Raw genomic sequence first — 24,455 nt, 5'->3', positions numbered from 1 at the left:
GACAAAAAGAAAGAAAACCTTTATTTAGGGATAAATATATACAGTACCTTGAGATATCTTGCGGTACCTCAATGTACTCATGGTACTCAAAGTTCACACTGGCGTGGGATGTGGCGTCGCGTCTTGCCGCTGCGATGGGGACGACGGCTCGCGAGCATATGCCGCGAGGTCAAAGAGACGCTAGGGCACCCGGCCGGCGAGGCTGCATCCAACGAGTGCTCCCAGTGACCATCGGCACCATGGCTGATTGGTGAAAACAAATCGTGACCGCGGGGGGTTCCCTCTTTGGGCTGCCTTCACACTTAAAAGAATGCAATGGATTCAGGTATATATGATGGGGTAGGATACACGAGCAGACGACTCAGTAGCACATTTGTGAAACTGCATTCTCGAGCGATCAACTATAGGCATATTCTCGCTGCAAGTATCGCGGATGTGTTTTGATAGCTCGCGGTCGCACAAGAAAGTGCGAGTTCTTGGGGACAGTGCACAAGGGACGCAGCTCCGAGCCAGTAAAATGCTATTTTTGTTTACTTAAAATAATTTGCATACCCAACACGTTCAGCAATCTAGCAGAGCCCTGTACGAGTCTTGTTTTAATGAATAATAAAAAAAAACCTTCACTGATGCTACGTGGCTTTCAGAGTCAGTAACATAAAAAAAAGTCCAGCTAAAGCGGTTACAATCTCTACCGCACTGAACACATAAAAATGGTAACGGCTAAGCACAAAAGTTGTGCTGTTCTCGGGCCGGAGTCATTCCAAGCGTGACACATGATTTCCGCTCGAAGGCTCCCACTATCTCGAACAACATCGTCGTGCGCCGCGCTGTTGCTGCAGCAGCGGTTTTTCCACTCCTGTGGTTTTTCGTGCTGCCTCAGGCGACTGCTTTATCAGTGTCGTGCGTGTTGCTTGCTTTTTATCTTTTCTTTTTTAATCAGTAAATAATTGTCACGTGGTGATGAGTTAATTCTTGTAGGTTTTAGAAAAAAAAAAGTTTTTACCAAAGCCGCGTCTTTGCCTGTGCCAATATTGAGAACCTCTGATTTGCTAAAACGCTTCAAATAGGCAAACAGTAAGATGTGAGGGGAAAAAAGAAACAGTGTGGTCGGCCGTGACTGCTTAGTAGCCATGGCGTTCTGCTTCTAAACGTGATCTTTCCATCTTTATTGTGTCCACATTTAAATGGCGGTGTGATAAATGAATAACTAAACAAACGCCCGCGACGCGCTTTCGTGTGCACGTCAACGGATACCACATGGTCATTCGGCACCGGTCAACGCGCAATCGATGTTGTTGAAACGTATGTGTCAATGAACATTCTTCTCCCCTGTAGACAATTGTTATCAGGTGGCTTGATTAGGCTGTCGCAGACCTGTACTTCAGAGTTGGACTGTTTTCAAATGGAAAAACGCGGTAATGAACGAACTAACTAAGATATAATTTTGTGCTCTCGAAAACAAGAAGAAGCACTAATAGTGTCAGAAAATTACGCGTAAGAAATGAAGGATGTTGTTGGCAAGTGCCCGCCTGGTAATGCTATCAATTGACCTATAATCATTTACTCTACTAGACGCACACTGCAGTCACGTTGACGCTGTTTAGTGCACAATAGTGGTGCACTCTTCCGTGTCTTTAAACAGCCTACATGGTGGTTCTAATCTCACCGACGTCAGCAACGGTGATTATGGAAGAAGCGATTCAAGCACGACTTTGAGAAGAGGGAACAAACACAGAGAAAGGAATACCGTTAAAAAATAAAAAGAGACACTTTGATTTCAACAAACAAAAAGGAAATTTGTAATCAATGTTATTTACGTGTGGCGGCGAAAGAAAGAGTAAATCTGTTTTACTTGATTCTTTAGAATAAGTACCTTTTTTCAGCGCCTGCTATAAACACGGGCGCTACCGCCGCTATCTATTGCTATGGAATGCGACTCTTCAAGTGTGGAGAAAGGCGAGCTCCTAAAGTTAACGTGGTGCGTTATGGCGCCCCCGCACATTGCATCGTTATCCTTGACAATGTGTGTCTGACTTCTAGTAGCTAATTAACTATTAGTCAGATGCTCGAATAAGAGACCGTCTTCATTTCACTGGCTACATACGGCGAGCGACGATGGCTGTGCAGAGTGCTACGATTTCTTTTCTGATAAATGTTTGCTACTCGACGCTTAGGCCCAAAATTACGCATTGACCGCTCAAGCACGACCACATTGGAGCACGTGGCAGCCAGCTTAATTGCCACAGGATAAGAGTGGCAGCGAAAGGTATAGTCATTTTTGTGAAAGCTCGACATCGCACGTACCCCCTACTATTGGCGTCAAATCTTCAGGCGCACAGAGTGCAAGACTTCCTGTTGCCACTTTAAATGCACAGTTATACAGGTGAACAGGGCTATCTAGGGTTCGGGCCTAGCAAAACACACACAGACGCTAAAGTCTATGTGACCAACGAAGCGAGCGTTGAGTAAGCAAAAATTGCCTTCACTCACAGCGTCAGCCCCCGCTTATATCTGAACTCCGGACGAGATCCATCGAGTGAAACACTAGGCCTGCTGAGCGTGAATGTCAGCGTCGGGTCGAGTCAAGCGATGCAAAAACGGGAAGCGATGAGAGCCAACTGAGCTGAAAAACGGTGTCTACAGGAGCTTGACAAAGTAGTACATAACAGGCTCTGTCTCTCTGTGCTGAAAATGAAGCTTGAAGTAACGGAAAGAAAGAATACGACACCGTTGGTGGCCGTGGATGAAAGCAGGCGTGAACGCAACAATTCCCGCGGATTGTCACGCGGAGCTTGACAGTCGGGAACTTATGTAAATGACGGCGGAAGTTCTTCGCGTCTAGATTTTTCGCATAAGCCGATGCAAGCTTGCTCAGTCGCGAAATCCTCTTTCTAAGGAAAAACTTCCGCAGTTTTAAACTCACACGCTTCCATGCGGAAACATTGGCAGCAGAGTGCCTTGCACCTCCCGCCTCGAGTGATTCTCAAACAAAAGTGCTGAAATAGAAAGTGTGATGATGGCAACAATGAAAGGAAGAAAATAAAAGCAGTTAAAGTTAGAGTGCGATAGCTGAAAAAAAACTAATAAGCAGGCTGAGTGAGAAGGGAATAGTTTTGGGCATATTTGTAATTCATCGTTGTACAGAATACATAGCGCAGTAATAATAAAGAGAGGTAGAGGTTTCTCGACCTGTCCTTCTTTTCTTACTGCGACATGTATTCTGTATAAGGCTTGGTGAATAAGTGACGGGGAATTCTATTGCGGAGGTGAAATACAACTGTTGTTTTCGCTATCCAGCGATTTATATCTGAGTCAAACACCACGACAGAGCTTGGCAGGCCCACGCTCACTTTAAGAAAAATGACGGTAAAATATATGGTTGTGTTACTTTCCTCTTCAAAGCATTTGTGATGAAAAATGTGTCGAGGTTCGCTTCTTGGAGCTAAGCGGACTATTTCTGAACGGGCAGTACTGGGCGCTTGTTCGCTTATTTCTAGCGCAGTCGTTACGATAGCAGGTACCACAAAAAAGAAAGTTCATCAATGCTTCACGTTATGCTGATGGGTCGAATATAAATGGCTTCGTGCTCATCAGTGAGCGTGGCAAAGAGAACTGTCCTACATAACAACGCTTAAATAAAGTACCATGAACTTCGTAGTTTTTTTTTCCGCCCTACTTCTGTTTAGCTGCACGGAAACGTTACTCCTTGACCAAATATAATATTCACAGACAGATTTACCTTATGTATGTTTAGTGGCTGCTTTGCATCTCGAGAAAAATCACAATGGCAGTTCTCTAAACTCGATGTGCTCCCTGCATTATAGTTATTCAACCAATATTGGACGATTGTAGATATTTATTTCTTTTCAGGCTACAATATGCTCTACCTCCCAAAAGCGAGTTTCATAACTCTTGAACACTGCTCCATGGATAAACTTAAATGCATGGTGGGGAGAAGGACAGCACAGCTAGAAGTATTTCTCGAACAAGAGCTAATATAGTCAGTAGCTGCGAAGTCGACAGGTTTGTGCAAGTTTTTATGATTGATTGGTGACGCTTCATGAGCTTTTTAATTAGGGCATTGTGAGCAGGCTATCTGCAAGATACATCTTAGTTGCTAATCCTGGAATGTGGAAGCCAGGCAGCAGTATGAACAGAACTTCTTTGGCGCAACATTCACTTGAATCTATGAACGCCTCTCCTGTGTACAGTATAAAGATTAGTTCGAATTTCAGAGCGAACATATATTTTACATTGCTTTGTTACAATGTGCAAAGCTATGAGATACATTCAGAGTTGTTAGTGCGAAAGATTACAGCTAAAACTGTTTGAAAAAGTTCAGAGCTCAGCTTCTGATGATAGCAATTAGTGAGTGCTTGATTGTTGTATTCCTGCTGGTCCAGTGCGTTGGTTATCACCACAAATAAGAAAGAGAGAATATTATCGATTCCCAATACACCTTAAACTTGTGCCACCACTCCTCGAAAAGTGACATTTGTTGTATTTAGTTTGGCATCTCTTGCTCAAGACAACAGCGTTTTGAAGAAATAAGAGTCAAGAGCCACTATGATACCGAAGCTGACAAGTTATAGCAAGGAAGGATACTCTTAGGGCACTTCGTGGCACGCTACCACTATTAGTCATCGTCAAAACGGCACGACGCGTTGGTCGGAGAGACACTAGTTTATGCTACGGCATTGGAAAAGTATTTTACGCTGGATACACGACGATAAGCAAACGAAAATTGAGCTTGAAAGCAATTCTTAAGGACCGTTGCGCATTGGCTACCTATTTTGCCTCATAACATCGGCAAAGAGTACGGGATGCTAAAAACTCGGGGGTATTCATGGCAGGCCGAGCATAATGATGCATATGACGACACGTAAGCAATAAAATTGGTCAAGTATGGCTCCTCATACAGTGCTGAGCTCCCAACTGTTTGACTGTTTACATTTTTTTTTATTCTTAGCATTTTACTATCAAAACGTAATACTTCTTGCTTAGCTAATCGATGCAGCTTAACTCAAAAACGTTATTTTGGTTTGCAAATGTTGCCAAGAACAAACAAAGAAGCCAAGCCAAGACGCGGGAAATCCGTCTCATTGAATTGTTCGACTTACTGTAGATGAGGCTTAAGAAGTTCAGATAAACTCCATATTCTAACTCATCAAATATAATTGAGGACGAATGGAAGCCTTCAGTGGATACGGCTAGAGACCACGTCTTTCGCACGAAGCGCTCAGTGCTATGACGACTCAGCTTGAGCCCGTTCCCAGTCTACAAGTCCAGTTTAAAGGGCATTTCTGTAATGCAAATGTATTCGTAAAAGCATGCTGATGACGCTAACCACCACATTATCGGTTGCGTCTGCATAATATCTTGACTTCTTTTTAGCATATAATCTGCTAATATTTTAATAAACGCAGTTAGAACTAGCAATTTGTCTGTTCTACCTGTTTGTCTGCCTATGTCTCGTTTGTAAGGCACTTTTCCACGTTCACTATTCATAACCTCCTGTTTCGAGTTTAGTGAGCCCTACTCACGGATATCGCTGCGGATGTTGTCCGTCTAATAAATGACAAACGTCACGTAGCACATATTGCAAGCAGGCAACTGGCTAGTAAGACGTGATCTACGCACTCGACACATCGAGGCTAGTAGATTTGGGAAAGTTCATTTGCGACTACCGAGAAGAATTAGGAAAATAACGAGAGTCCCGAGGCCTGCGTCAGGCGAGTATTCAACATGATGCGATTTACCTTCTCTGTAACTGTGAATGACGTCTCGCGGTGACAGTTTGTTATTACAATAAGAGACGGAGTACACGCGCAGTACTGCGATAAATGTCATTATCATTTCAGAAAACTCTTGTCTAAGCTGTGCTCGCTGAACCGCTGTAAAGAATATTGCACATACATTTTCAAAGCTTTTGTTTTGCCGTGTTATGCGAGTCTCTCGTACGAGTTAAGCGACAAGCTTGGCGAAGCGCTAATTGGACGCAACGCGTCGATTCCTGCTCAGACGCAAATGTTTGGACGGCCCGTCTTTCTTGTCGAGCCTAATGTTTACGTTAATTAAGGATTTCACGAAGTGTTCTCGCAGTGCGTGGCGTTACGCTCACACCTTTCACTGCGTCTCGTCGTCACGCGAACGAACGATACCGTGTCGCACACCTACGTGACGTAAACTCACGCGGCGCCTCGGGAAATGAGCCCGACGATAGCGCTCATCGCAGCCGCCGAATAGCGGAAACCAACCGCAGCGCGCGTACGCACGCAGTCGTCGTGGTTTCTGGCTCGTCCCTTTTAAAGCCAGTACAACACTGAGCCGTCGGCGAAGGCTGAACGTGACAGCGCTGCCACCGCCGCTCAACGTATACAGGGAAGCTCGCTGGCGAACCGCCTGTCATTGATTGCTTTCGGGCCAGGCGGCGCCGCTACGCTTCTCTGGCCCTCCTTAAATTATTAATCTTTCTCTCGGTTTTCGAGAGTGAAAGCGATAAAAAAAGCACCCGTATATGGAAGCGAGGGCAACAGAAAAAGAATGTAATAAGGTCATGCAAACCCCGACGCTTTCGTTCGTTCAGCGAACGGTGGAACCCAGACATTTTCTTCGACTCGAGCTCAATGCACCCTATTGGCGTCGTCGGCGTAAACTGATACCCGGTATAATCAAAATGCAAGAAGAATGCGCCGTCACGTTCCGATGTTTTCTGAGATACGATTATTCTTCGACAATGTACAAGCTCGAACGCAGCTGCAAGTTCTCACGTCTGCAAGTTCTCAAGTGACTGAATATTGCGTGCGATCTGAGATTTGGGCTAATTTAGTAGTAAGACAAAAATCAGGCGTTCCCAACTTTTCACTTCATATCGGGGAATGACGCAGGTAGGAGGAAACTGGGTGTAATATCCCCCTATCTGAGCCGACCGTTCATTCCAGTGGTGAAATGCTGCATATTTTGCTGAAAAATAGTGAAAGTAAAGTGAGAAAGGTGAAGACCAGTGCTTGAAGACAAGATAGTGCTTGTCCTTTCTTTTCTCTGTGACGGCTTGCGCTGTAATTCGTGGTAACATGGAACACCAAGTAGCCCGGTCTCGATCGTTGTCACAGTTAAGCGCTGTTGCCTTGTGCAGTTGATGGTCCCAAGCAGAGCGGCACTGTCTACTCGTTGACAACCTTCGCGCGATCGAATGTGATTTATGTGAGTAAAATTTATTCCCATATTTTCGAATATCCGGACTATGAGCGAGACTAGAGAAGCAATACTCTAGTCCCTTCGGTTGGGCTGCACTCCATGTTCAAAGAGTGCAGAACTGGTCAATTTAATGGTTATCCTGTGCACTATGTTTTCGAAGTGCAGGCGCCGTACACGCTATCGGTGGCAGATGGCATGGGAGAGCTCTAGTTAATTTTTGGTGCGTGGACGTAAACGTACCCCGCTTCAGTTACAACAGTTAATCCAACTGGCTCAAGAATGTGAGGTCTTCGACGCCTGATTGGTTTTCAGGGCACTTGAGTAAGGACTTCTAATGCGCTAAATGGCTTTCGAGTGTATGATTTTCTTTTGTAACGCGTTTTCTCTCTCTCCCTCACACACACACACAAACAGCGTCCACCGCCACCATTTCGTTCCCACAAACGTAGTGCTAACACAATAGTGATAATTGCAATAACCTCAAAAAGAAAAAAGTGATGATGATGATTTGGGATTTTAATGGCGCAGCAGCCATGCAGGCTATAATGCGCCCAGCACATGTTTTTTGAAGTAGCTTATTTCTTCAAATGTGGTAAAATGGTGTAAATGGCCAAGTAAAAATATAAGAGCCTGAAAAGTGCCATAGTTCCTGTAGGGCTCCTGTGGCTTTTAAATAGTTAAAAGGATCTTCATATGCCACAAGTGGTTAGTCGCTCAATAAGAGCATCGGATGGAGATGGATTCTTTCTTTTAAAAAATTTATATATCTTTGTCTCCATTTTTCTAAGCCGGGACACGTCATTAAAAAAAAAAGTAACCTCCCTTTTGCTGCGTGCGCAATGATTGACAAGGCTGAATCGCCTTCAGCAAGGGACTCAATTTACAAGACGCTCAGCTGCCATGCTGCAAATGCTCCACAAGAATTCGTGCGGCATCGTGCACTGCACTTTCGTGAGCTGTTTGAGAAATTGCAGCTTAATCTTAGCGAGCCTTTTTCTGCTTGCTTATTCTTACTCTCTCGGCGCCTTCCTACGGCAATCTCCACTGGTAAGACCAGCCTTCGTAGAACATAAATCTGACTGCTGCCTCCGCAGACATCCTGCTGGTGTTAGTTTTAATGCGAACGGCGATCTCGGCATTGTGACACCGGTTCCTTTCCCGTGGCTGTCTAAGCTAACCAGAGGTACAGTTTTATCTCGACGATGACGCAGCATAACAATGTGGGTCGATCCCGTGGGTATGTTTAACTGGGTATTTGCTGGGTATTCCACTGGGTATTTGCTGTTCTTGCTGGGAACGTGCTATTGGGTATGCGCCCACGTCACCACGGAATCGCTATCTGCGATTACAGAAGCAGAAGAGCTGTCCATCGCGTTAGCCATCCGCAAAGGCCTACACGCAAATCAACCATTGACGATCCTCACGGATTCCCAGCAGGCCTGCTGCAACTTCCTACTGGGTAGAATTGGAAGACCCGCTGCACAAGTCCTAGCCCAAATACTCAAGGTGGACCCTGAGGAATTCAGCACCCAAACCATCATCTGGATACCGGGCCACACTGGCATCACGGGCAACCTGCAGTCCGACAGCAGACCGAGGATTCCTAGATAACCGAGCACTCATCACGCCGGCTGCAGGAGACCTGTCCCCTGTCGACCTCGAGTATTCAACCATCGTGAACTACCACAGAGGGCGTCGCTTGCGATATCCACCACCCCATCGAAATCTAAAGACAGAGGACGCCGCTGTCTGGCGTAGGCTCCAGACAGGCACTTACACGAACCTACACATATTACATCGCATACACCTCAGCCTACAGGGACGAATGCCCATGATATGGGGCCACATCAACCCTATACCACAATACGTGCGAGGGCACACTCCACAACATAGAACACCCCGTCACGAACACCACGAGCGAGCAATGGAAGACATTGCTGTCCAGCTCGGCGCCTCGACGGCCGGCTCATGCTGATACAGAGAGCTGAGAAGATGGCATGAGCCAGCGGAGCCCTGGACTAGGGGCCCCGACCATTAGCGGTTTTTCGGATTATTCTTTTATTAAGGTCTATGTGTCTATCTATTGCGAAGCATGTCCAGCAGGAAGCAAGAGAGAGGAGCTCGGTTGCACGACGCGCCTCATACATGCGAGTTTAGTCATTTCGCATATTTTAGTCATCATAAATGTGTTCTGCCCAACTTTCTTTAGTTTAATGTGTACGCGGGAACCTAACCTACTGCTGAACGCTGGTTCAGTGCACCAGCCAACTGTGCTTAGTTCGTAAGGTTCCGAAAGGTGCGTTATACATCCGGATCAGAAGTGACAAAAGAAGTAAAATAAACAAATGTGGAAAGCATCGCCTAACCTGAACAGCGCAAAGTAAAAAAACAAAAACAAGAAAAAACAAGAAAGTACGCCACGCTGCATAGGAAACAACTGGGTGCGTATATTAGGGCGTTAATCAACAAAACAACATGGTCTAAATATTGCGCACCCATTAGGACTCGGAGAAGTAGTAAAAAAAAACCTAATACAACAGCTACTTACTTTCTATGCATAAGTGGACTGTGTCGGAGCTACATTGTTACAGACGTTTACCATCAAATTATGACACCTCTCCTGCTATTCAGAGCAAGAGATGTGAAGACGGTGGGCCATTAGGACTATACCGTCGTCTAAGTGCGGCGAGCAGAGGCGGTCGGCAACGGCGTGAAGACAAACATGTGCGAGGAATGCGCTAGTTGAAGCATGCGCCAGGGCATCTTTCATCGCAGAAAGTTTCCGGCAAGCGCTCAAACACGCACTCGATAGGCCCACTGGGAAAATATGAGAGAGTGGTATGTGTGTCCTAATATGATTAGCATTTATTGTAAACATAACGCGCCTTGAGGACACCTTTTGTTTCCATCTTTCTTACTGGCTGGTTAAGTAAGGCTTTTTTCGCCCTCTTGGCTAGCTGGGTAGGCTTCCGTCTAATGAGTACTGCATTGTGGCTGTACTGAGAGATCAAGGCTGAACACCAATTGGCTGCCCAAGTTGGGTGAATGCTTATGTGGTTTTGGTATGTGCCACTCGTCAGTTGATAAAAAAATTGCTTTAATTTTTCTGCACTGCTGGGTGCAATCTATGCTTTTCAGACAGGACTGTCTCAAGGTATACTACAAGTTGAGACAGTCTTGCCTGATACATATTTCCGCAGGCGCCACCCGTGAACTTGTTGAGGCTGCCACTAGAGGGCACCAGGTATTCGGTGGGAAGGGCGAGCAACGAACCTGACTGTGTACAATGAACCTGACTGTGCACATACAGAGTGCGTTTCAATGGTGGCAATACGACGTCTCGGTGGTTTGCTTCAATATTATTTGCATTAACTTCGACAGTCATCCTGGAATGAATTCGGTTGAAAATGCCTTTTTTTTTTTCAACTCGGAAAAAAATTCACGAATTACGCAAACCGAACGCACGCTTTGGAATCATTGTGAAGCGAAGCTTCCGTAATGCGGTTAATGGAATGCAATAGACTTTCCCAGTTAATTCATCTGTCGTTGGCGTAAAGGACACTGCCCAGCGCGCATGCGCTCTTGTCCACCCGCGCTACGCAATTATCAATTGTTATAATGATTTGTATTTATTAGTTTGTTCTTATTTCGTTTAAATGTACCGCTCGCTTCTTAGCCAATCTTCCGTTGTGCGCATCGGCCCTAGTAAGGAAATCATAACGATGATCAGCACCCGTCGACCATAGCAACGAGAAAGCTGGCGCTGACATGACAGAAGTATACGCCATGAAATCTTCACTTAGATAATGTACTATACAATAGTATACCACTTTGTTCTAAAGAGTGCGCCACGAAGTTAATTTTGTACCGCACTATTGCCGTTGTAGTAATTATAGCAATGGTACCCGACTGTCAGGGTGGACCACTCTTACTTTTACTATTTGTTACATACATTAAAATGCTCTGAAAAAATTTAAACATGAAACATACATGAAAAACCTTGCTTCGCCACACTAGCATTAAGCATTACAGGTATGCTGCTTAGGAATATCAAATTCTAGATTATGCGGATGACAGTGGCTCCATTTTTATCGATAAAACAAGTATTAACGAGAGAAAATGCAGGAGTCATTGCAAGTCTGTACGAAACTGCAGGAGCCATTGCAAGTCTGTATAAAAGTAGCAAATTTTGTCTAGGCTTGTGCGCTCTAACTCTGCTGCAATATCTGGCTGCGCCTGTTGATAGCTTCTGCAATAGGGGTTTTCACTGGACGTACGCGGTAACTGCTATCCGTGTAAATGTGTGAAAAGGCAGGAATGTTACCTCTCCATGGTTGGGAGAGTTAAAATATGCAATACATTTTTTACATATACAGGTATTTCATATGATATGGGGAGGGTGCGTTCAGATAAGGACAGACTAAGCGGCGTCCTGACTGCTTTTAGTTTCAAGAGAATTTGTTATATGAGATGGGCAAAATGTCTCTGTAGAAAGGAATCAACCTTCGCATTGCGATACATGGCACTGGTTTCTTGAAAGATATTCTTAGTTCCCTAAAGGCGGAAGAGGGCGCTTTCACAACTTGCACATTTTACAAATTTGAAGGCCTATAACTCTAAAGTGAACAATTTGCACCCTGCCTAAATTTGTAGAGCGCCCGCTTTGGCTGCGGGGGCTAAGGGTTCAATTCCCACCGCCGCCGGCCACTCTCTGGTTATCAAATGGGCACAAGTGTATACCCCGGCCTAGCGTTCGCCTTTCTTAAGGGGGGACAAACACACACACACACAGACACTCACGCACACACACACAAACTGTTAACTTTATGTGAAGATATATGCTTCTGAAAAACTTCCAGACCTGTTCTTGAGCAACTATCTCAAACTGACCCCGAAATCAGTTTTCTTTTTCTGGGCTATGTTAGCTAAGGCGATGAAGCAGGACAATATTTTTGTAAAATCTTGCAAAAGTTTTTCGCAATCTAAAGAACAGTATGCAACTACTCGCCCTGCTTATTTCATTGTGAAGTCCCAAAAATGCCAGCATTGCAAAAATTGAAATAATTGGAAAATTTCGTAGATGTCTTAAAAATAATGATTGCCAAATTCTATGAACATTTTATTGAATTCCCGGCCAGGTCTGGTAAATCTAGTACTGCAAGAATATGTTGCACTACAGTGTTTTAAGTGAGCAAATTGAGCCTATTTTATCTCCCATGTGCGGTCATCCCAACGATGTGTTTTGTTATCATAACAAAATATCAGGCTCATATTGAATTGCGAACTCACTCTTTTTGTTATCGTGAAGAAGAGCAACACATATTCCGTCTTTTTTGCCTCTTTTTAACCATGAAATGAGTTAAGCTTGAGTTTTCAGGGATCCTGCATCCGAATTTCTACTACGATACGTTGAGGTAGCAAGCATGCAACAGCGCCTACAGAAAGTTTCTTAGGACTAGTCAGGGGAACCTATTGCTGGCATTGAACTCTAAATCAATATGCTATCTTAAATGCTCCCCGTATACGAGAACGATGCACCAGCCTGCGGGGAAAGCGTGATAACGCCGCTGGAGTGCATGAGCGAGCTGGTTATGATAAAATGAGGACAACCGTAAGACGGGTCGCGAAGATTTTTCATTTTCACTTGAATGTTATATCAAGCATAACTAGCCTTCCACACCACGGAAATGCGACTACTTTTCCAACACGCATTTCTTTTTCACACACAAGAAATCGTAACTGAGACAAGGTGCAATAATATAGTTATCTAGTCATCATATTGTTACAATAACTGTAACGTGGCTACATCGCAAGTTGTCGAGTGAATGCATCATACGTCAAGGTTGCCTGACCTCTACAAAGAAAAGGCACTCGGGTGGCGGTAATGTCTGTGCCATACTTTAATATTCTATGATGCCTCGATGGCTGATTGTGATGTTGTCGAAACAGTATGGAGATGTCCTGTTGTGCTCACGTCAATAGGGATCAAAAGAGACACGAGGCTGGCCACGATATGCGGTCTCATCTTGCTGCATATAATTTGACGACCACTTTTATAGGCAGTGTCCAATCGTTTAGTTCTCAAAATTATTATAATCATGTTCACTGACAACCTTAACTGGACTGTCTCTCAATATACGAGAATAACACTACCGGCAGGGTCATAACTAGACCTGGTGTTTCTATGAAACAAAAATAAAAGAATGTGTCATAAGAGTAGAAGAAAGTATATTCGATCACATGATGATCTCTGTTGCGGCGCTAGCTGTGGCTGTGTGATCACGTACTCCCATATGGACGCATGTTTCTGTAAAAATTAAGGGCTATCGGCGAGCCTATGATACTTCAATTTCAAATTTTTTGTAGTCACAGTTTTATCCGTTGGAGCTAAGCTCAGTTGACAGATCAGAATAACAGCTCTGGCAAAATGATAAAAGATTCATAAAGCACTGAGCGGACAGTTATATTCTCACACCCACTACGATACCGAAACAGCGCAGTGCTTGGATCAATGGTAATATAATGCACAAGCAAAGAAGGATCGAAAGACTCCATGAAAGAAACGTCAACACAGCTAATTATCTGAATTTTGGAGAGAACTGCAGCATGCCCCAGCTCATTACAAAATAAGTATTATTTTCCTGAAAGCTTACCACATTTCTAGAAACTTCTCCATGAAAATTTTGTCAATACTTAAGTTGCAGCCTGCAAACGATTCAGGAAACTTAGAGTGGAAGCAGTGTTCGTAGAAGAAAAAGAAACGTATACAGCGGATCATCTGAACTGTCTCTTTCACTCTGTGTTCACGTTATAATAAAAAAAAATGGAAACAAGAACATGATGATAACTTAAAATATTAATTATGAGAATAAATGAGATACCTAGTAATCACGCGACAAGGGGTATTTCAGCACTTATATATAGACTCCAAGAAGGATAGTTGTCCCGATGATATGCAAACTGTTTTTCTCAGAACATATGCCGTGTGGAGTCGCATTGTCCTGCCCGTGTTTTAAGAAACCTTTGCAGGTGCATTAATTGCCCGAACATCGACTCAGCGCAATAACTAAACCTGTACTTCAAGGAGGCATTAGACCCTTCGCTAACAATTATGATCAGGTGTCACTCACATCAGTAGCATGCACAGTTTTCGTACAAATAATTTCAAAACACATTTTGCGCCACAGTGAACAAAATAAAGTCATTTATGAATTCAGAAACCTTCTGTCTCCTGCATCAAACATCATAGAAAATTTCAACAGTTTTGCGAAAGCAACCGGCGAAAGGCTGTAGATTGATGTGATATGTACAGATTATGCAAAAGCATAAGGTGAAATGTCACACAAGAATTTACTTTTGAAATTAAAGACATTAGGAATTAATGCAAGTTTATATTAATTTGGATCGATGCCTTCCTGACCGAACGCTAACGGGCAGTTAAAATTAATGATTGTGTGTAATACAGATTGGAAATCATCTCGTTCTTCGAGGCTCCGTACTAGCTCCGTTGTTATTCCCTTTATACATTGTTAATATTTCTAGAATTACAGAACCGAACGTACAACTAATGATCGCATAACCTGTGCTACTGTTGCTGCCGCGGTGGACGGGCCTAATGTTAATCAATGTTTACAGTACTTAGGCATGCCTTCTGGGAAATGGAACATCAAAATTAATTATACAATGTCAACCTGTACTCACATCAATAAAGAAATACAAAGAATGCTTTCCCGTATTGCACAGACAAACACTTCTTGATGAACACATGTCAATTTAAGTACCTAGTAGTTACAAAAACACAGAACTTCGCCTGGACATAGAAATAACGTATTTAGGCTTCCTCATCAAATATTGTTCTTCATGAAGAAATTCGAGCATGCAACAAGGGATAGCAGGCCTATTGCATGCAAAACATTGGTCATACGGGAATTATAATACAGTTTGGTACTGTGGAGCCTTAGACAAAAGTTGTTTAAGCGTAAGTTATAAAAATTTCAGTGATTAGCTAAGTTTTTTATATGTTGCATCATTACCCGACAGACTCCATAACACAAATGTTTGTAGTTTTGTAGCATAGACGTATTGCAAATATGCAGAAAATAATATCGAATAATATTTAAAAAAATCGAATGAAAAGCTTGTTTCATGTAATCAGGGGTAACATTAAAGTGAACAAAAACAAATATCTACACTCCGAAAGAAGGCGGAATGCGCGAATAAATCATGATGTTTTTGAGCCTTATAATACTTATATTGTAAAATTTGGATTCTCATTTTGCATATACGCAATTGAAATATCCAACCACAAGGCCAGATCTGTTGATGCTTTAGATGATGTCTGTGGTTTTGTACTTCCTGCAATTATATTACCACGAAAGTTATGTCTAATATTCTTTATATATTGAGTGCTTTGTATAGATAGGAGTTTCTATAGCGGTATTTTTAAAGCGAAGCATTGTTTGCCTCTTCCTTCGACATTTTCACTGCTTCTGTTGCTGCTGCCGCTGCTGCCAGGCACACCGCGTCAGGGAGAGGGGGGAGGGGGTTCAGAGCACGTTTATAACGGCTGGAGCGAGTCAGAGAGAAAAGGCGACGCTAGAAACTCGTTTTCACACCACCGCGTCGAATGTGCACAATGCTCCCTTGAGCTCTCTGGTCGTCAACAAATTGACCTCTTGACAACTCTAATTATCCGCGGCTCCCCTCAGATGCATTGCATAAACATCAGCGCTTCCCTTTCTCTAACGCGCGAGTCCAGAGGGGACGCAGATGGAACTCTAATGAGGAGGAAGGAGAAGAGGCAGTTCCCATACAAGGGAGTGGGGGGTAGGTGACGTAGGAAGGCAAGCAAACTTTACTACTATGCGACCGCGGTTGCGGGGAAACTGTACAAGCTTAAGTTTAAGGTGCGGTATAGTACGTTGTTGCTGCTATTTCTGAAAAATAAATATCAAGCATATATGTCATGCGGACAAAATACGCAGGGCATGCAGAAGGTAAGCCGCAATAATTAAAGCGAACCGCAGGGTCCGGACGACACTACGGAAGCGGTAGACCACCCAATCAACACTTCTGTGCCAGCCGCGGTAGCTTTGCGGCTATGGCATCGCTAGAGGCCGTGGATTAACCCCAACCGCGGCAGCCGCATTTCGACGGTGGCGAACAGGAAAAAGGTGCACTTAGATTTTGGGACACCTTAAAGAACATCACATTGCCGAATTAATCCGGAGTCCGCCACTACGGCATGCCTCATAATTCGATTGTGGCTTTGGCACGTACAGCCCCGTCATCCAATTCAATTTCAATACTTCTGCCACAATGCAATGTGCCATGTGAGGAAATGATTATGCTCAACTCTCTCAGAGGTTATTAAATATGGCGCACAACAACGCCTCAAGCAAACGTCATCCCTGTGTGTTCTGTGTACTACGCAGATAAATAGCAGTGGTGCCCGCAAGGTAACGTTTAACATCAGCTCACCACTCTCGTGTTAGACTAAACGTTGAAGAAATTAAGCTTAAGCTTTAGTCGTCAACATCACCGCTTATTATCATCAATCAAAGCATCCAGCACGGAAAGCTCCACTTGCATCGTTTCCCACGGTGCGTGGGATATGCATAATTTTTTTCTTTTTCATTTTTTTATTGGCCCTCCCTGTAATGAACCCAGAAGGGGACTGAGAGTATTCAGCAAACGAATAAATGGTGACTACCAGATGTAACAGATCATAGCGCCTTTTGTGCTTCTCTACTTGCGTGTAAACAGTGCCTTCCTCCTTCTGTATTTTGCAGCCTGCCTGGCCACATCGCCTTGCGCTTACGCGAAACCACCGTCCATGGTAGACACGGGCCCCACGCCGTCCCTTCGAGGTCCCAGGTTCACTCTAGAACCACCCCATCGGCTAGAGTTTTCAAACGCCAGCGGCGGAGAGATACGCTGCGAAGCCCACGGAGAGCCACCGCCGCAGGTCATGTGGGCCACGGCGGACGCCGTTCCCGTCGTCCTTGTTCCGGGCGTCCGGCTCGTCGCCGAGGACGGCGCCCTCGTGTTCCCGCCTTTTGCCGCGGAAGCTTACCGACAGGACGTGCACGCGGCCTCTTACCACTGCATCGCCTCCAACGAAATCGGCACCGTGGCCAGCACGGACGTTCACGTGAGCGCCGGTGAGTGGGGAACACATCTCTGACGCTGCTGCCCTGTGTGAGCCATTAGTGGTGCGCTCTGTTTGTACGTTCGGGGTGTACGCTCGCGATATGGCGTTTGATAGAGCGATCGACAAAATTTAGCGTTGTCCTTGATGGTCACGTGGTATTTTAACCACATGCGGACGCGACACGTTGGAACAATGCAGCAGGCAAGGTAAATTCTGGTGGGAGAAGGAATAACGACCTGGCAGCTAACAGGCGTCTCACGATGCAAGCTTCATCAGAAAAGAAGGGTTTAGCTTGCCAAAACCATCATCTCATTGTGATCCACGCCATAGTGTATGTGTGGGGGAGGGGGGGGGGGCTCTGGAATAACTAGGAAAACGTGGGGTTCATTAACTTGCGCTCAATGAATGGTGCACAAACATTAATGCATGATACACCATGGAAATGCCGCCAAGGTCAGGATAGAATCCGCTACCTCGAGCTCGGCAGCACTACGCCATAGCCGCTGGGTTACCTTGGCAGGTGGCGGTTAGGAGCATCACCGGGGGCGCTGCAGGCATCGCGCGTTGGCGTTATTCTACACACAGTGGAGTAGATAACATTACCTTATGGCTTACTGCCCCTTCCGCTTAGATCATTGCGTACAGACAGCAGTAGAGGAGGAACGCCAGTGTGCTGACAAGTGGCGTGCGCAGAACGCTCATGCCAGTCATTGGGGAAAAAAACAATTAGTAATGATAATGTAACGCTCCCTCCTGCATTTGCTTTACTCCACAATGCCAGAACATGAAAGCAAAATGCTGCCCTGGCGCTGTCGCCGAAGCTGCGCAGCACTGACGATGCGCTTCCCCGTTTTTCCAGCCAAACGCATTACGTAATGTAGCTAGTTTGGCTCGTACAGTATGGTGGTGAATTGAAGCGCAGATATACACACGAACAAGATAAAAGAGAGGGCATACAAGCGCTAACTTCCAACATAAACCTTTGTTTTCCGCGACCCATCTTTACAACCGACAGCAATCAAATTATACACGTGCAATTCACACTCTTAGAAACGTCAACTCCTTATTTCACATGTCCACATACGGCGTGCTGACACACCCAGAGCCAAGTCGCGAAATCATTCCCTCCTCAATTATTCCACGTGTTAGTTCACTACCACTTCTTCTGGCAGCAATACATTAAAGTAACAACGGTTCGCAGCCATACGAACTGCGGTGCCATGCAAGCCACTCATTTCGCACGGTTTTGTTGACGTTGTTTTCGTCTTCTCTTAGTCTGTCATTGATACAGCATCCCGTTTGACCTATATATATGGTTTCCCACAAAAAAGAGGGACAATATGAACCGCGTTACTAGCACAGATGACGATAAGATTTTTGTGCATCTTCTTACACACTAGAAGGCTACAGCGTGGGAACCGACGGAGTCAAAGGATGTACACAAAGTACACAAACGCAGCAATGAGACAAGTCGCGTACTTCGCGTGTCTCCTTTTTTTCTCTCAGTTCCAGCCTCAAAGCCTTATACTATGTTCAACCAACAAGCCCAACTGGTTACATTGCTCATTTTCTTACGCATGTGTGGCGCATGGCGACATTTCCTTTGATTACACAGCTTTATAAGCTTCTGAGCTGCAGTGAACGCAACTTTGGAACGATCTGGAATTTTCCTCATATTACGCGACAACTTATGAGTGTGCAGTTTTACAGCCACTTTTTTATGTCTGTAAGATGAAGCGACTACATGACAATCACTGAATGCACGCCCCTTTCTGCAAAGAGATTCTGCAATGGAAGGCTGTGCACAGTTTATATTGTTTTATTAACAAAATTGCGCCTGTCGCGCATCCGTGTATACATATAGTTTATAAATAGACTAAGCTAAGAGGTTAGAAATTATCAAATTATCGGTGTTTTCAAAAGTTGTTGTAATAGCATCTACCGAAAAATAGGGCTTTGTATCTTTTCCTTTCGTGTCCTCTCACGAAGGTACGTTGTTCGTCTCATCATTTCTTTCGACATCTCACCTGGTGCATACACTTAGTGAGCACTGTTCTCGGTTTTTTAAGATACAGTCTACCTGTACTGAACAACTCCTGCAAGACAAATATTCGTGTTCTGCAGGCAGTACAAGCTCAAGCACTCAGAGTCTGCCTTGGTTTGCCCAGATGTACGTCAACAGAGGCGACTCTTGCGATTGCTCGGGACCATCCAATGCGAACTCACATTACGGTGGAAGCCCTGAGAACGCACATCAGACATTTTGCACGTGCCCCCTATCACCACCTTGCAGCACTACCTTCAGACAGGCACGAATCATCATTCTCTAAAGCTATCAACAAGTACAACGACAAACTTCCCTCGGGCTTCACCGCTGCATCTAAACCATCGATACCCCCTTGGTGTCTTATCAGCCCCACAGTACATCTCAGTGTACCAGGAATCGGAAAAAAGTCTGAACTGTCGTCGCCTGTCCTCAAACAACTGTCTCTGCTTCTTCTGCACGAGAGGTACGCGGACAGTGAACACATTTATACTGATGGTTCCACAAACATCCAGTGTTCGTCCGGTGCTGTGGTTGTCCCAGCAAAAGCTATTACCATCAGCTTTAGGACTGACCACCCAACAACATCGACATCTGCTGAACTAGCTGCTCTTCGCGCTGCACTCCGTTTCGTCAGTCGGGAGCCACCTCGACAATGGTCCATCTTCAGCGACTCAAAGGCAGCCCTACAATCTGTACTATCAGCTCTGCGTCGCGGGCCATTCGAACAGCTCGTATTCGATATTAGATGCCTACTCCATACATCACAGGAGAAAGGACACCACGTGACGTTTCAGTGGCTGCCAAGTCACTGCGGCGTCACTGGAAACGAAGACGCCGATAGTGCCGCTCGGGCAGCTCTTGAAGACGCACAAGAAGAGGCCATACCGCTTTCACGATCCGACGCAGCTAGCAGACTTCGAGTGCTTGCACAGGAGATGACGCTCTCTTCATGGTGCACACCAAACAGCCAGACCAACCAGAGCAACCGTCAATACCACCTGCCCTCTTTGATGCATCTCTATATGCCAACTGGACTCCGCCGAAGCGAGGCGACTCTGCTTTATCGCTTATGGTTAGGGGTGGCTTTCACGAAATCTTACTCATTCCGCATTGGAATGGCCGACAACGCTCTCTGCAATGCCTGTCTTTGCGAGGAGACGCTGCAACACATTCTGTGCGACTGTCCTGAATATAATGTTCAGCGACAGTCCCTGGCATCCGTTCTCGCGCACCTTGACACTAGACCATTGTCCCTCGACACGATTTTCACATGCCGCCGACAGAAGACATCGCAGGTGAAGGCGACGAAGGGACTACTTCAGTTTTTGAAAGAGACGGGATTGGACAAGCGGCTCTGACAGTGGTATCACGTACAATGCCAGATTGATAGACTCTACCGGACGATGTTTGTGTGCTGTGCTATGTGCTCTCTCTCTCTCTCCCCCTTCCCCATCTTTCATCGCCCCCATCCCTCTCCCATGTGTAGGGTAGCAAGCCGGTTACGCTAAACTGGTTAACCTCCCTGCCTTTCCTTCTCTACTTTTTCCTTCCTTCCTTCCTTCCTTCAAACATATGCGACGGTTTATTATATTTGTGGCAACTGAAAGAGTATATTTAGCAGTTTATCTAGCAAGGACGAAAGGTTAAGACTTACAAGTGGAAGTATAACGTTTTAATAGATTTTCGAATAATTGTTAAGCAAACAACCGTTTGTTTGGTTTTATTTTTCCACACCTTGGATGTACAGAAGAGCGGCACACAATTTCACACCATATAAATGGGCGCCAGGTTAATACCGTTTCGCCTATTATGTTGCTCTTCCTGCATTATAATAATTGGACCAAATAAATACTTTTTTTTTTCTTAACGTTACTACGAATCTTCGCTGGACCCGTTCTTGTGTCCCTAGGTCTCTTATATCGAGGCCGTCTGCAAGAAGCAACCGCGTGATACGCTCTTCACTGTAGGGAAATAGGCGATCCTTTCTCTCTTCGCTATGCTGTTTTGTACCAGTTGAATGCAAGTGCGAAATCATCCTTGAGTTGTTAAGACAAGACTCGAATAAGGTGCCTGCAATTATTCCCGCAAGTTTTGTCCCAACGAGACGGTTGCCTTTTTCTTCTTTTGGATATATATTTCAAGTAGCTAAACGTCAACGAGGTCAATCTTGAACTTGACGGAAGCTTGCGCTGGTTGATTTGACATTTACGATTGCTAAAGAACAGGGAGAAACATTGTCAAAAGGAAGACGTGTAACAAACACACAGTGTGTGCCTGGTGTATTCTTTCAGGCCATGTCCTTCACCTTGATTTAACATTCCTCAGTAAACAATAAGCCTTTTTGATAATGGTTACGTCGTGTCACTTTAGAATGAGTTATTAACAGCCAACTAAGTGCCTTCGCCTTACCCATATTTAAATAAGGTGGCAATTTGTGTCTTTTTCATGTACTTCTTTATTTGCAGTTGTGGACTACCATTACGAGCCTCGCGTGCAGGACGCCTTCGTGATCCGGGGAAATACGGCCGTGCTTAAGTGCTACGTGCCCTCGTACATTCGCCAGCATACGGTAGTCGACGCCTGGATCCGCGATGACGGCTTTACCATCAACGCCTCGGGAAATAAAGGTACCCTTTCTTTCGCAGTTCATGTTCGAATGAATTTAACGCGTGCCTCTTGAGATGCCGCACTTAAGCTCACTTCAATTCATCTACAATTTTCACGCGTGCTCGACTCCATGTGCATTACAGGTTCGTGGTGCACCTCCCTCCACTTCTCCTTCCCTTCTCCGCTTTCTTCTCGAACGACCACAGCGTAGGTCACGCAGGATTGGAAATCACTTAGACTTTCAGCATATCTGAGGAAAATACGCATGCCTCTAGCTCATATCCTTTGCCTCGTGTCATTTCACTCAGACATGATTTTCCGGATCTGAAAGAACCCAGTACACATCGCGATAATTTTTGTGCATGCTTATGTGCGTATTAGTGTTTTTGTTGATGTAATGATCAGCTTCTTTCATCAGAATTCGCGAAGCATATTTTCTTTCAAATATGCGGTATGTGGAACATGTAGCTTCAATTTGTCTTCAAGGCAAATTAAATTATGGAATTTTAGGTCCTAATATTACGGCGTCAATATGACACTCGCTATCGACCCCTACTACGGCCCTACTACTACGACGACCCGCACGGCCGTAGTAGCGGCCGGGTGGGCCCTATATTGAAAGCGATCTGCGATGAGTGCACCGAATGCACAATGTGGTAAGCATACCTCGAAACACAGAGGATACACAACTACTTCAAGAACTATCTGCGAACACAAGATGAAAAAAAGAAAGTTACTGCCGGTACCATTGCCATTCCATCCACGCCGAAGAACATAAAATGCACTTTGTAATGCATCCAACGCTGTATTTCGTTTTCCACTAGTCATGTGTCGAACCACACTTTATTTTTAGTTTTATATTGATTTACATGCGAAGTAGGCCTTTGCAAAGGGGTTGCGACGTGTCTTGAGGTTTTGTAGAATCGATGCCGTTAAGCCCCTCTTTGACCAACGCCCACGGACACTAAGATACCGAAATTGCACTTTCCGTCGAATGCGTCTGCTGGACCGGTCACGTCTCGTCGTCGTTTCGCATTCGCTGTGTACGCTTTATAGCTCAACTGGAAAGCACACGTGAGAGGTTTTGAGGATGTAGGTGGGTCTAAGCGTGGGTCGAAACGAGAACTGCAAATCAATTTAGACATCCAGATCAGAGGCGCAGGTGTTTCCTCGTCGAAACTACTCGAGGCAGACGTTTTTCGAAAGGAAGGCCACAGCTTTTGGCGCTAGGTGGCAGTGGGTGAAAGTGGGTCAGAATGGAATGTCGTTTCGTGCTTCCTCTGGTAAATGTTTATTATGGCGATTACGATGATCATGATGATGATTTTTTTGTCATTTCATATGAAATGAGGCGGGAGCAAATATTCATCTAATCTGTATAACTTATTAATGTTTTGTTACATCTATCGCGATCTAACCGTTTGCCTAATAGAGCGAAGCTGTTAGCCTGTAGACGGTGGGGAGTTGTCGTGGGATGTCCTCAGGAAAAAAATATAGTTTCAGCGATTAAAAAAAAGAAAAACCTTCAGCGAATACGCGAAAAATGCATGCACGGTTTGGTATCCGCATACAATATGAAGCACAGTATTCGTTTCAATAAAGAACGGGAACAAAACAAGCATCCAAACCACGTTATTGATGATGACGCTTTCTTGATAACCATGGCAAACACGTAGTGCTCCCGCATACGTTTTCCGGCAAATATTTCAATTGCACAAGATGCCGTGGCGACGGCATCTAATTAATCTTTCCATCTTTGAGTACCTACCCTTATGGATGGTGGGTGCTCATTATGCGTCTGGCTCGGTGAACATCTTGGCATTTCAGTACGATGTTCCATGTCGTATTCGGGTTATCTCTTGAAGCATACACATGTCTCATGCTGTGGCGCATATTTGCTCCGGTATGCCTTAGTCGCAGCCAGCTCGGACATCAATTAGGCAGGCAAATCGTTTTGTGTTATTATACAGAAACTAAAACTGTTACGCAAAGCGACGAAGCGACAAGACCTCAGAGAGAAAACAAAACACGACACCCGTTTTGTCTTTTCGCTAAAGTCCGATTCCTTCACCGTTTTGCGCAACACTTTTAAATGTGTGTGAGCAGCTAGACCGCTGCGGAATTTCGTTCAGATATTATACCTATTTTCCCTCGAGATCTTTGTCTTGGCATATTTTATAAACCTCCACGGTCTTTTTTGTTATCCTTAATATCCAATTTGCTGTATCTGTTTATCTCACTTTATTACGCCTGGTTGTCTATTTACACTTTCAATTGCCCTATAAACCAGAAGCTAAACAGGGTGGAGATAACCAGGACACGCTTCGCCTGTTGCGGCTGTTTAGAGCTTGAAAGCAGGGACGAAAGCCTCACTCGCGACTTGCGGCTGAAAAGTCAGCCGAGGTAGTGATCGCACGACAACTGTTAATATGCAATGGAGCACATCATATC

The 24,455-nt window shown here is 44.8% G+C and overlaps 1 protein-coding gene across 2 annotated transcripts in view; it reads left to right on the top strand.

The window, feature by feature from the left end:
- Window positions 1-24,455, top strand: part of LOC126537828 (cell adhesion molecule Dscam1-like) — a 192,729-nt gene that overhangs the window by 49,240 nt on the left and 119,034 nt on the right. For both annotated transcript variants that reach the window (XM_055074467.2, XM_050184906.3), the window contains exons 3-4: window positions 16,989-17,360; window positions 21,863-22,024. In XM_055074467.2, the coding sequence (XP_054930442.2) occupies window positions 16,989-17,360; window positions 21,863-22,024 (534 nt within the window). The remainder of the gene's footprint in view (window positions 1-16,988; window positions 17,361-21,862; window positions 22,025-24,455) is intronic.

Source organism: Dermacentor andersoni, chromosome 4 (genome assembly GCF_023375885.2).
Source record: "Dermacentor andersoni chromosome 4, qqDerAnde1_hic_scaffold, whole genome shotgun sequence".
NCBI classification, from domain to species: domain Eukaryota; kingdom Metazoa; phylum Arthropoda; class Arachnida; order Ixodida; family Ixodidae; genus Dermacentor; species Dermacentor andersoni.
The sequence above is the reverse complement of the archived record's forward strand: the minus strand, read 5'-3'. Positions and strand labels throughout refer to the sequence as shown.